The sequence below is a fragment of the Hermetia illucens genome, chromosome 3 (assembly GCF_905115235.1).
Source record: "Hermetia illucens chromosome 3, iHerIll2.2.curated.20191125, whole genome shotgun sequence".
Taxonomy (NCBI): Eukaryota; Metazoa; Arthropoda; class Insecta; order Diptera; family Stratiomyidae; genus Hermetia; species Hermetia illucens.
The window spans coordinates 22,288,353-22,301,622 of NC_051851.1; the positions used below are offsets into that span (position 1 = coordinate 22,288,353).

Sequence of the window (13,270 nt, forward strand, 5' to 3'; positions counted from 1 at the left end):
CACGTTTTGTGATCTTTCGAATGGGGTGAAAACCAAGGAAAAAAAAAAGAACTACGCGTACGTCTGGGCTCTTTTGATTTACAGTTTGATACTCTCGTCATTTAGTCTAATGATATTGACTCCTTTTTATCTGGTTGTCCATCTTCATTAGGTTCAATGGATTAGAATATTGTACTTATTATGTTAGGTGCTGTATAATCAAAGATAAAAAGGACGTTTAGTTTCCGAACTAGATAGTGAGCACATAAGCCCCTTTAAGTTCACTGTTTTGAGTAAATTTATCTTAGTTTGTGATAGTTCCGCGCATTCCAAGAGTCTTATCAGCGCACAATCATTAAATATAGATTACATTAAGCCATTGTCCGCCTTAGTATAATAGATTTATATTTTATCCTTACCTACTGGAAAATATTGCAGTATCAAAAAAATCATTCATACTAGGGACGTACCTGCAAAGAAAAATAAAAAATTAATTAATTTATTAAATTCTATAAATTAATTCAAAAAGTATTTCGGATGTAGGTCAAGAAGAGGCTTTTTAAAAAGTTTCAATAAAAAGCGGAAAATTAGAGGCATTTTACAATCTCCCTTCAAAAAGCATCCCCCTTTATAAGCCGTACGTCTTGTTTGAACAAAGCCCTCAAAACGATAGTTACTAATCACCTTCTGACTTTTGAAAACTCCACCATAATAAAGCACTTCTATATTTTAAGCAGAGAAAAGTCTATTCAGGTCTAATATAAATAGTACTAACGGCCATTACTCAAAAGCTCCCCCTTCACTTTCGCATTTCATTAGGCTCGTTGTGCGGCCTCTAATAAATACAGTAAAGTATTTATTAAACGATAAAGTCGTTCGCAGAGAGAATAGATATTCTGTAGAGTCTGCACACCGAACACCACCCTGAAACAGTAATATCTAAGGACCAAGCTTATAAATATTCTCTTCGGGGATGTCATTTGAATATATACAAAGCTAATAAAGTCCGCTGGCATGAAAATAAATTCCTGAGAAATCTGACAACGACAAGAGGACTCCAATATTTGTTGCTTTCCAGGATACTAAAAATGTTGTAATGACGATAAGATGGCCAAATGAGAGTGACTACGTCTAAATGCAAATCATAGAATGAACTTTCCTTCATCTTATGTTAAGTTCTTTTCAGTGGTGGTGTTTTCTAGGAGGCGATCAGGGCTCGTTATGTTACCTTGTACGCACTTCAAATCGGATTCAAGATTTCGGAGGCTTTTCGAATTTCAATTAGGACAATCCGGCTCTTTCTCTTTGTTTTGAGATGTATTTTGTACCGGCAAGGACGATACTTTCCTTTTGAAGCAGACGCTTGAAATTCAACAGACAGGAGGATTGACGGAGGAATATACAAGCATTCTATATTTTTCAAATTATTGGTAATTGTTTCCAGTATTAACTAAATCTGGTTTTGATATTTTTCAAGCACTTAAAATATACATTTATATTCGAAAGCATAAATAGTACTATTATAAGATAATATGGCTTTTATAGCCGCTTGAAACACTGTCAGATTTATTATTCCAATATACATATAATGGAGATTTCAACACTCAAATTTGAAGTCAAAAATAGTATCGAAAAAATCAAGACAGACCGGAGCACACCACTAATGATGCTTCGAGAAGGGCGTGGTATCATCAGTGGGGAAAGAACAACATTACAACAATCAGAGAAACTTGAGTCCTAAACGTAACTTGTTCAGACTCTAGGACGTCTCCAAAAAAAGATTGCTAAAAAAACTTTTGGAAACTAGCCCATGTATGGACTGTGTATGCTATGCTCCACAAGGGAGTGAACAGGGGATACGCAAATGGTTTGAGAATACGCCCTTTGACGAAAGCTTCAATAGCAATCAAAATATTTATTTTCCTCAACTTACAGTACAAGGTAAAACCGCAAGGCTGCTCCCTTCCGGAGCTGGTTTCTTGCGCTCCACAAGACCTGTTGGAAATAACCGCTACACACCACGACAAACTTCAGATATAGAGGAGAGGAAGGAGGCCTACCACATACAGATCTCTTTTAAAAAGCAATGGGATCCTAAGAAGAATTTGGAATATCTTGGCTATTTAGTTGGGCAGTGCAGCTCCCCCTCCCTTCCTCTCTTTTTGATGTCCTCAGATATTCCACAGTTTCTCTGCGTTTCTCTCTAGAAGAGCGTACTGCCGTTTTGCTTAAGGACAAGCGTGCCTGCGCCCCTGGTGTTGACCATAGTTCTTATCGATATGTGCGTTAGTTGCCTCCTGAAGCCCTCTTGGCTTCGCTACAGGCGCTTAACCTCATCTGGTGCAATATGACCAAACCTGAGGATTGGTCCATTATTCGGGTGGATGGGTCTTAAGGACCTTGAACTTTAGACGGATTACCGCCCTATTAATGCGTTTACCAAACTACCAAATTCGATGATAAAGGTTCATATCAATAATTTAATTTATACCCCCCTGCGAGCCAATTGTTACGCCTATTCTGCAGGCAAATCTACGTCTACTTGCATCAATGATGTTATGTTATATATCTCGATAGCTAACTCGAGGGCTCAGTAAGTTTTGGCTAAGGTGCTGGATGTAAAGGAATGTCTACGAGAATGTGGACCTTGGGACTATAATGACATAATGTCACTTTTCCATTTTCCTGCTGAAATTTTTCTATGGGTGTCAAGGATAATATCCAATCGATGCCTTCAACTAGGGCTAGACAATGTTCAAGTTAGCAATGGCATTCCCCCCCCCTCCCATCCCCAATCGCAAATCCTTTAAGAAATGCAGGGTCACACTCCTGTCCATTAAAGCTAATCACACTCTTGCCCACGTCAATTCCACCACTTTCTTAGGCAGGGAAATAACAAGGATTTGTTCGGTCAGAGATCATTTGAACTTTATTATCCCGAAAGCCTTCAAGGCCGTTACGTTGATTAATTTTACAACTGGTTTTTCTTGGGGCCTGACACCCCAGAAGACCATCAACTCTCTATACATCAGCGGTAAGGCCTATCTTAGAGTATGCAGCAACGTCCACTATGAATCTCCCCAAGTACTTTGATAACAGGCTTAACTCTAAATGTACTTATATTCTGAGAAAATGCCTGGGGCTGTCCCGAACCACCCCCTTGCACCAGATTTTTGTTTTAGCTAAGGTGCCGCCACTCCGTTTCAGAAGGCCCCTTCTGCCGATGAAAGAACTTTTAAATTAAAGGAAAGGAATCTTAAAACTTATACATGTTGACAATGGTCTGTCCTCGATCTATAGGTCGTTCCGGAGCCTGTTGAACACTGTTGTCCCCAATGAAGTTCCCGTGATTCCAAATAAGGTTCAGGTCATCTTGTCTTATGATTTGGGAGGAACCTGTGGTAGGGCCTATGTGGCGGCTGCTTGTGGTGGGTTGGCCGATGGCCTTAAGTCTAGAATTTTTGTGGTCCTGGCGTCAGATGCTGCCTTCAGGCGTGATGGTTTGACCTGTGCGGTGATTGGCCTCGACGGAACCCAGGTTCCACGCTTTTCCTTGAATGTTAGTTCGGTTTTGGTGACTTTTGCTGTCCTTCAGGCCATCAAAGTGGCTTTCAGGATGGGTGAGGAGAAGGTTGCCATCATTACAGACTCTTTCCAGACTTGTAAATTTCTCAAATAAACTTCGCATGCGCGCTACCTAGTGGATAAAATACATGCCCTGACTTCTGATCCCTGTTTTAAGTCACTGAAAATTCTCTGGTGCGCGGCTAATGCGGAGCAACCATTAAATGAACTTGCCCATGTAGAGGCCCGGAAGTCTTTTGGTTCGCATCCCAGGAGATTGGTCGAGCCCCCCTCCCTTGTTGATGTTCTGAAGGCCGTTCAGGAACCCTCATACAAGGAGGAGGATGATGATTTTTTAGGAACGTCACGGGTGAAAGGACATTTTTTCACCAACATTCATCTGACTTTACCTATAATTAAACCAGAGACCACGCGTGTACCTATAGCTTCCGAGAAAAATTACTGAATCGTCTTCAGACCAATCACACATATAATAAAGTCTTTCTCAAGAGGTTTAGAAACATAGCTTCGGGCATATGTAACACAAAGTTAGGGAAACTAATGAACACGTAATCTTCTGGTATAAGGAAAGTACGAGGTTTCGAGTAAAGTATAGATGGTATACCAAGTGTTTGAACCTTGCACAGTCCTGTTGAGTAGGGATCTTGTCCTTTTTTTGGCCATAAGCCGTAGTGTGTTTCTGGCAACATAGGTTAAGTGCCTGCCGTCAGTCTTGTTGGTGTACTTCGAAGGTAGTAGCAGCTCCTTTTTGGATACACATAATAAACAACAACAATAGCACAGCAACACTAAAAGGAACATTTTGATCGTGAAGGGTGATTTGAGTGAAAAGCTGGGGTCTGATACTACTTCGGTCGAGTTTGTGATGGGAGAACACTGTTATGAGGAACGCCTCCTCGTTGGTGGTATTTTCCAGCATAGAACTTCACATAAGGGTATTTGAGTTCGAAATAAACAACAGCAAATAACCAATCACATCGGCTGCATCGAGATCCGCTGCAAATTTAGGAATTTTCGAAATTGAAATTTTTTTCCCCTGAAAGAGAGATGTCAAGCAGTATAACTGCGCTGAAGCGAATATAACTTCCTGTGATACCTCGCCAACATTTTATTAAAACTGTTAGTGTATCGTAGAGAAACTCTGGTGCATGAAGTAGCCCTACTCTCGCAAAACACTACAGACTTAACTTTGGCGTAGGAAAACGCCCTCTCCCCACCCACCAAGCGAGATCCAATGTCATGCACAATCTGGATCAGCAAGCGGAGTGACAACTCCTCAATACTAGTTACTAGAATATAACTCCGAAAAGAATAAACCTGAGCAGTCAACTATATCTAACATATCATCAACCGTAAAGAGCATAATTAATGGAGAAGAGCAGAGAGAAGCAAATATTCGCGAGAGCACATTTGGGTAACAGACATCAAAAACAAAATAGAGCTCAGTAGCGAGGGGGGGGAGGATATACAAATGCGTTATGAAAAATGGTCTTAAACTTGAGGGGGCAGTTAGAAAGATTTGAGGACGGAGTAATCCGTCGGTAGTAGAGCCAAAAGAGGCAGAGATTATAGGGAAATATTCTTAAAAAATTAGGCCCGAACCCAAGAGAGTAGCTTCGGAGGCAGACGCATAGTGAACACCAAAAAGTTGGTTACGCAGATGTAAAGTGAGACGCTTAGACGTCATACGGTGTATAAACCGGGGCTAAAACTGGCAAACTATGCTACAAAGAGACAATAGAATGATTCATAGTGTTAGCCCGAAACTACCTGAGATCTGAAAGATGACGGTATACCTTGTTGTTCGCCAAATAAGGCAAATCCACATGTTACGTATGTATCTACAATAGTAGATAGCACTAGCACTAGTATGTATCTACAATAGTAGATAGCAATAACACAAAGGGCAAGCATTATCAGCCTCTCCATGCAATTAAAAGGAATACCTATAGTTCACGTTCACATGTAAAAACCGAAATCTAGGGCTTCGGAAGAAATGCCAATCCAAACCCTATTAAAGTCCGGGAAGGAATCGAGCTTGGAAAACTGTCCGTTGTGTTAACAAGTTCGTTCTTGAAATCTTTGTGGATTTCAAAGGTGCATTTGATTATTTAAGTTAGATATCTGGGTTGTTGAAACTTCGTGAGTGTGGCTGCCAGTAATTTCTTCTGGAGAGGAGCTACTTCCAGGGTAAGAAAGCATTCGTTCAATGTGTCAGCGATCATGCTTGCGTTAATGTAGAACGCCGCTGCCTACAGGAATCTATCGCAGGTCCATGGAATCTGATGATGGATGAATTGCTGGGTGAGCTTATTTCGATAGTGGAATGCTTACGAGGATGATCTCCTTATTTATGTCGAGGGAAACAGCTTACTTGGACTCAAGCAACGGGGTACTAGGTACTAGCTATATATATAGTTCAAGAGTGAAATTGACGTGCGAAGACTGCTTGCCTGTTGGCTAGTCGCGGACGTCTTGAAGGACTGCTCCTACAAGCGGCTAAAGGAGCAGCTCATACGTCGGCTGTCAGTAAGCAAGGAAATGAAGTTGAATCACTTGCTGGACTAGCTGACGCTGGGCGACCGGACCCCCCGTCGGCTGCTTCTAGTAATCAGGCAGCTAAATAGAGATAAGATCGGTTTAGAGCTTTTGAGAACACTACGGTTGCAGCGACTGCCGGAAAGCACCCGCGCAACCTTGGCCTACGCGGACTCGGAGTCGCTGAAGGTACTGTTCACTACGGCCAGAGACAGACAGAGTCCACGAGGTGTATGCGCGCTTCCTTGCTGCGGATATGTCTAGAGACACACGTCCGGAGGTCCACGATCTTAGGTTAATAATGACTACAGTTGCGGACGCGGTCTTCAAAGCTGACAGCGACTGTGATTACTTTGCATTCGGGAGGTAGATCGGTTAGTCGCACCCCGGGACCCTTATCGGCTCTCACAATTTGCTGGTACCAACGTAAATTTGGGACTCAAGGGACTAAATGTACCACCGGATGCAATTTCAATACAAAAAACTGGTTTCGCTGGTACAACGTCGATTTGCAATTTATGATCCCTTTCAGCCGACGTTGCTGTCTGGTCGGCACGGGCAAGGAGGTGTCGGTTTTCCCCGTACCCCGTCCAAGTGCCTTAAAATCGCAGCACTTGAGACTGGCTGCCGCGAACTTCTCTCCCATCTGCATTTATAGCTGTCGGGTGCGCCGAACGTTTTCGTGACGATTCCTTTGGATGACATTAGCACCCCCATTTAAGGCACAAACTCCCTGTGTCACTACTGGCTGTTGGTGGACCTGAAAAATATAAGGCTTTGATAGACCTCGCAAACTTCTTCAAAGTCGTCAGGAAAAATTCACACGGCGCGAACGACACTCTTTCCATTGTTTTCGAGGACATTGCCGACCATTGTTTTTGCGCACTCTTAGGCAAAGTAGTTTCTCCCAGCCGGTTATGCACGAGGTGTAGCACCACATCAGCACTATGGGCTCCCAGATCTTCTCAAAGGTGCGTCCCCTACCACCCCAGAAGCTGGCTGTTGCAAAGAAAGAGTTCAATGATCTAATGAAACAGGATATTTGTAGACCTTGCAATACCTGTTGGTCATCTCCACTTCATATGGCCCCTAAGCTAAATGCAAAATGGTGACCTTGCGGAGATTACAGACGTCTGAATGCTCAGACAGATACGCTATTCCACTCATTCATGACTTGGCGCATTCATTTACAAACTGCCGTGTTTTCACGACTTTGGATATGGCCAAGGCGTGTTACCAAATCTCTGTAACTCCCGAAGACATACCGAAAACAACTATTTGCACACCTTTTGGACCCTTAGAGTTCACCTGGATGACATTTGGCTTATGCAACGCTGCGCAGACATTTCAGAGGTTCGTCCACTCTGCCTATGAAATTTTAATGAATGATGTTTTGATCACCTCTTCTTCCAAATTTGAGCATTTGTGCAATCCCGAGTGCATTATTCAATGTGTACTTGAGGCCGGGCTCGTTCTAATCGTTGACAAATGCAAATTTCTACAAAAGCAACTGAAATTTCTCGGCCACATGATCACCCCTGACGAAATTCAACCAAACCTGCACAAAGTTGAAGCGATCAAAAACTTTCCTCTGTCAACCACAGTGAAGGATCTGCGAAGGTTCTTGGCCAAGTTAAACTTGTATCGTCGGCCCAAAACAAAAGACTCCCGGGAGGTCACGAGGTCATTCAGGCGTTTGAAACCGTCAAACAACAGTTAGTTGATGCTACATTTCTGACCTTTCAACGGCCAGATGCACCCCTAGCCATGTTTGTCGATGACACAGTGGTAGGCGCCGCTCTTTACCAATAGGTGAACCAAAGCTGACAACAGTTGCGCTCCTTTTTGAAACAACTCAATCCAGATCAACGTAACTAGAGCATCTACGATCATGAACTTCTCGTCGCGTACCTCTCCATTAAATTATTGGTGATCCGAAAATCGTCACTGCTTCATCCTAAAGGATATTAATAGGTAAAGGTCCAATGGATCAAATATCCTCTGATAGGGTTCTATTACTGTTTCAGAAACTAACCCTACAGTTAAAAAGTAGCTGACGTTTTTGTTTAGGGCAGAAGCAATTCAAACGCTGTCTCACCTTTGCTTGGGAGTAGCGTGACCGAGAGTGACTACAGGTGGTAATTGCTCTTCTTTTAATTGAAATCCGCCCATATATTCAGACCCAAACTAGGTTGAAGCTCAAAACGAGGGTTCCGTAGACCCGTTTTTTCCCCAATTGGTCCGGTCCGACATCAACTGGATGAGGTCTTAGGACACCCTAATTCCTCAAACAAAATAACGTCATTGTAACTTAATGAGGATTTCTGCAAATATGCTAACTATCTGTTACAATGCGAATTGAGATGAAATCCTCAGACGCTATTCCAATTTAACGTCAGCTTGGTTAAACCGGATCATAAAAGGATAACTTGCGGTTTTGCCCAGGGCATAGGTAACTCAGCAGACACTGTTTTACTTTTTCTCAAGGACCAATGTAACCGAAGTGGTTCATAAATGTTATTCGCTTCATTCCGACCAGGGTGCGGATCAAGGAAGTGAATAGCACCTAGGACCCACTTCGATTACGCTGTTTCTAGAAAAGAGGTGAGACGATGCCTGATGAGTTATCTCTGCTCTGAACGAAACCCGAAGTCGTCTATTTTTTATTGTTAACCAAAAAAGAAGGTGTGAAAACGAAAAAAGTTTGAATTCAATTGGTCCAGTTGACCCTCAAGTGGTGGTAGATTCAGGACCGCTTTAATCCAAGCAAGATTGCGCGGGACGTTTTTTAACTTCCCTGAGTAAACCTCGAATGACATGATTCCAGGACGTATGGTATAAAACAGCAGAACACAACTTTCTTCTTCCCAAAAAATTATACCAAAGATCCGGAAAATAGTAAAGGGTTTTTTGTAATGAAGCGCATTTGAAATATGAATCCTGGCGATGACTACGGTTCAGATGTATACATAGAAATGAGGAAACATATCAAATTCATGTTGAAGTGCACCTTGATCCTGTTCGTAACCTATAGCGTATCCATCCTCTTCACATTATATGTTGGGGTATATTTTCATTAAAGGAGATATAGCTCACATTTTCCTTGTTGAACCCCCATTATGGATGCTGCCTATCCTATTTCATTGCCGACCATATCCATAACATACAGGAAATGTCAGTCGATATTTTTGCTGGCATGGTAGCCATACGCCAATTGTAGTTGGGAGCCTGCTAATAAGGAACCCTATCCGAAATGACCAATTACCGAAGATTACCTTGAACAAAAAATATGGATGTCATTCATTAAATACTTTCAGCTCAAATGACACCGATCTATATACATAATTCGTCCGCTGCAGCAGATACATACGCTTGTATTACTCGCCGGCACCAGGAGTCCTTGCTCCCGGCTACACCCACCAAGAGCAGAAGGAATAAATTAACAGCAAACACCAGCGTACTTCCAGCAAACCCCTAAAGTAGCGGTTTGTATTAAAACCGTGAAATTTTGCGCAGGAACACAGGAGCAGCGAAATTATAAATGACATCGTATTAGTGAAAGATCTACCTGTGGCATTAAAGGATTTATATGTCGGCGGCGTAACTCCGGCTACGTGTTCGCCTATAGCCTACACCTACAAAACACACAATACCTTAGTAAGTACGTTCAGGAAAATGTCCTGGAGCACAATATTATAAATGATGACACGAGCTCAGCGCCGCTACCCTCACCCTGCCAACCGCTCTTTATGACGCTGGCATATTGTGATGTTCATGTTGTAAAGTTTTTGGAAAATTATTTTACATAATCCTGAAAATTACGTTTAGCATTGCGTTGTCGGTCATTAGTGTAGTATGGAAATCATAGTACAGCATTTGGAGCGTAAGAAATATAATGGTGACAGCGTTGCGTAGTTGTGAATTCCCAAAAGCTAATAATCCTGGCATTTGTTGGTGAACATTATTCATCCGAAGCAGCCGAGCTTATTCATTCCGGGAACGTGTCATCGTGGCTAACAGAAGTCGAAATTGTACACCAGCTAGCAACCGAGGAGACGGCAATTTTCTGGTTTTTCTCGAATATCATTCACCTCATCTGCAAGAGCCATTCCATTATCAAAAATTACAAGGAGTGCGGTCCAAGGACTGAGCCACTTCCTTCATGTCTGTTTCCGCCCTAAGTCCAAGGTGGATAGATATACGAGAGCTATCTTCCGCCGACCCCGAGCGGGGAATTAGTTTTCACAGGGCTGCCTTCAATCCAGACTTCCATTCCGACATTGTATTTTAATGCGGCATTCCGGCTTCCATTTTATCGCAATATTAACAGGAAAAACTTATTAACCACAGGCCGAAATTGCTTGGGGGCCAACCACCTCCCAAGAAGGCGGAAAGAAATTTATGAACATCAATTAATTACTTCAGGATTCGTCTGCCTTTTCATAAGAAAAAACGATTTCACTCTCCATGGAAAAAAAATGGCGGCTGAAAGCACCTAAGCGGAGGATACGCTAGTGAACAATGAAGCCAGGATCAACTGGAGGAAACATAACCACTGTTCACTGTTGGCTACTCTCTTCTGCTTAAAATGTGTTTTAATTTATTTTTTAATTTTTGTTTGGTAGGTACCAACAGTTAATTAAAAAAAGGTAATGCAAAGACGAAGGCAACCGACGAAATTGCGTGGACAACAACGTGACATGACTATAAGTTAAAGGAATTCCAGGACATTTTCAACGCAGGAAATTCCCTGGGAGAACGGGAAATGTCTCTCTCATTACTTTCTTTGCTTTGTGTGCTTGTAATTCAGATTGAATTTAATGATGTAGATTATTATTTGTTTAGTATTCGGTGGGTATGGTTTTTTGTTTACGCTGGTTACGTTTTTCAAATTAATTGTTTGTTTTAATTTGAAAATTAATTCCTTCGTCTGGCCAGCGACTGGAGAGTAATTAAAGAGAATTGAATTGAATTTTTTCCCCCACTAAATAGAAATATAAGCAGGTAGATAACTGATTTTCAATTAAGTAGGAACAGGTCCACCGAGTGGTGGAAAAGGAGGGGATTCCCTTGATGCAGAGCACTCCCGAGGGTCCGCAATTGAGAAACTTTAACGGAATTAGATCACTGACAAGACTAGGCGGGGGGGGGGGGGCAACAGTACGCTGTCGAAATACCAACTAAACACCTCCTCGTCATCACAGAACTAGCCTGTAACCGTTTGACACATTACTCCGGGCTAACCCTCCCGCTCTTTCGGTTTTGGGAGCAGTCAGGGAATTCCTTTCACCAACGAGAGGGGAAGGGAAGAAGGGAGTTGTCAATTCAGAAAACTCCTTACCGTCTGATCCCTCCGCCGGTCGAGTTCAATCTTTTTCGTAATAAGAAGAGCCCGAACATAATGCGCAATACCTACCCGGGCATGGGTTACCTCTGGACATTCACGCTTTATCGCCTCCTCCACTTCGACCTTTTCTGTGAGGCAGTCAAGATCCCGGATTTCTAGAAAGAACATGGGCTCTAGGCTAGAAACATGCGCCTTCTCCCCCAATAGCCCACTTGACCGCTTTGCAGAACGTACTCTTGTTAGTCGTCTTTGGGCTCAGTTCGACGGGAACTCCGCCACTTCTCGTTTTCCGTATGGAGGACACCTCTGCTTCGTTGTCTTAGGGTTTCATCCTGTAGCGGATTTCATTAAGAACTTCCGCAAATGTCTTGCTTTCCGTCGGCTTAATGAGCAGAGCGGACGATCTAGTCCTTCTTCGTTTCCTCGTCTTTTTTGCTCCTGGCTTTTGGTTGGCGTCGTTTGTCTCTGGGGGCGTAGTCAGTTATTTCCTTTTTTCCTTCTTCGCCTTCTTTTTTTGAGCTCTGGAAACTACTTTATAAAGTCTCCATCAGGCACGTCGTGCTCTTTCCGCTTTTTCCTTAGTTCGCTTTGCAGTGGGCTATCTGCGGTCCGTTGGACGCAAGCAGCTCTGCTGCTCTCCACGTTCGCCTATAGAAGGAGATGCGGTCCAATAGTTCCTCCAGTTCCATCAACCCGTTTTTGACGCCTTTGCTGGCGTTCCTATGGAGGAACGTTGCCGACCGCATCCGCTTCACCACTGCTGCGCATTTTCTGATGAGCCTTTCCTCTTCGGCTCTAGCTAGAACAGACTGCACTCGGTTGCTGTCCGAATCCATCTGCTCAGGACTAGCGGTTCCGATTGAGCTTTCTTTCGAAACAAGGGCACTACAAGGTATTGGAGTTATTATCTCCACACGCTCAGTTGCGCCACTTGATAAGGCTTCCTCTTTATTTGGGCGCCACGTTGTCACATCGGGTATATCAGCCCTCACTGCTCTTTCTCTGATCGCTGCGGTGAACGATGCTTTTTTGTGTTGCGCCCAAATGCCCTTAGCTCTTCCTCCTTCCCTGTTGTTTCGTCGATTTTTTTATAAATTTACGTATATTCTCCATGGAAAACTATTCAGCGTGCGCAAAGGAGCGGGCCGCAATAGTTAGGAACGGGTGTACCTTCGGGGACACAGCCCCTACCCCAGTTCCCTGAGGCCTGACCTACCCTTAACTGATCCCGGAATTCACGGACAAATCAGCGCTCGCTCGGGGCAACGCGGTCTACTAACACCGGTTCAATGCACACTACCCGACCAGAGTCCCGAAGGGGTCGGCTCCTGATACACATCACAACTGCCACCTTGGCAAAGCATCATCCCGTCGACGTCGACAGAAAGTTGTCGGAGGCTCCGGAGACTCCCGCTGAGTTCTACCGGTCGTCTACCGGTCATTCGCGGTTCGCTCTTCATCCAGGAGCTTTCTCGAGGCTATTACCTAGGACGCAAGTATACTGCCAGCTAGGGATCAAAACTACTTACTCGGGCACCTCGGGGATGTCACACTGCGTATCGTAAGCGACCCGTTAAAGATCGTTGACCCCTGAGGGGGGGGAGGCGTTTGCATGATATTCAATCCACGTCCAGTTCTTCACCCTCTCTTATGACTCCAACCAGGAAAAGTTAGAGTAGACAAGAGAAGATAGCCATTTGTATCATATGAGGAGGATTTTGGATATCCAAATTAATCAGAAAGTACGGAATGATGACGGACTATCACACCCAATTTGCAATCAAAAGCTACTGCCCCAGATATATTTCCTACGAAAACTTT

At 43.4% G+C, this 13,270-nt stretch overlaps 1 protein-coding gene across 1 annotated transcript in view; it reads right to left on the bottom strand.

The window, feature by feature from the left end:
* Positions 1-437: 437 nt before the first annotated feature.
* The window catches only part of LOC119650923 (forkhead box protein L2-like), a 148,200-nt gene continuing 135,367 nt past the window's right edge, over positions 438-13,270 (bottom strand). Inside the window, exon 3 of the mRNA XM_038054149.1 lies at positions 438-449. Coding sequence (XP_037910077.1) covers positions 438-449 — 12 coding nt within the window. The remainder of the gene's footprint in view (positions 450-13,270) is intronic.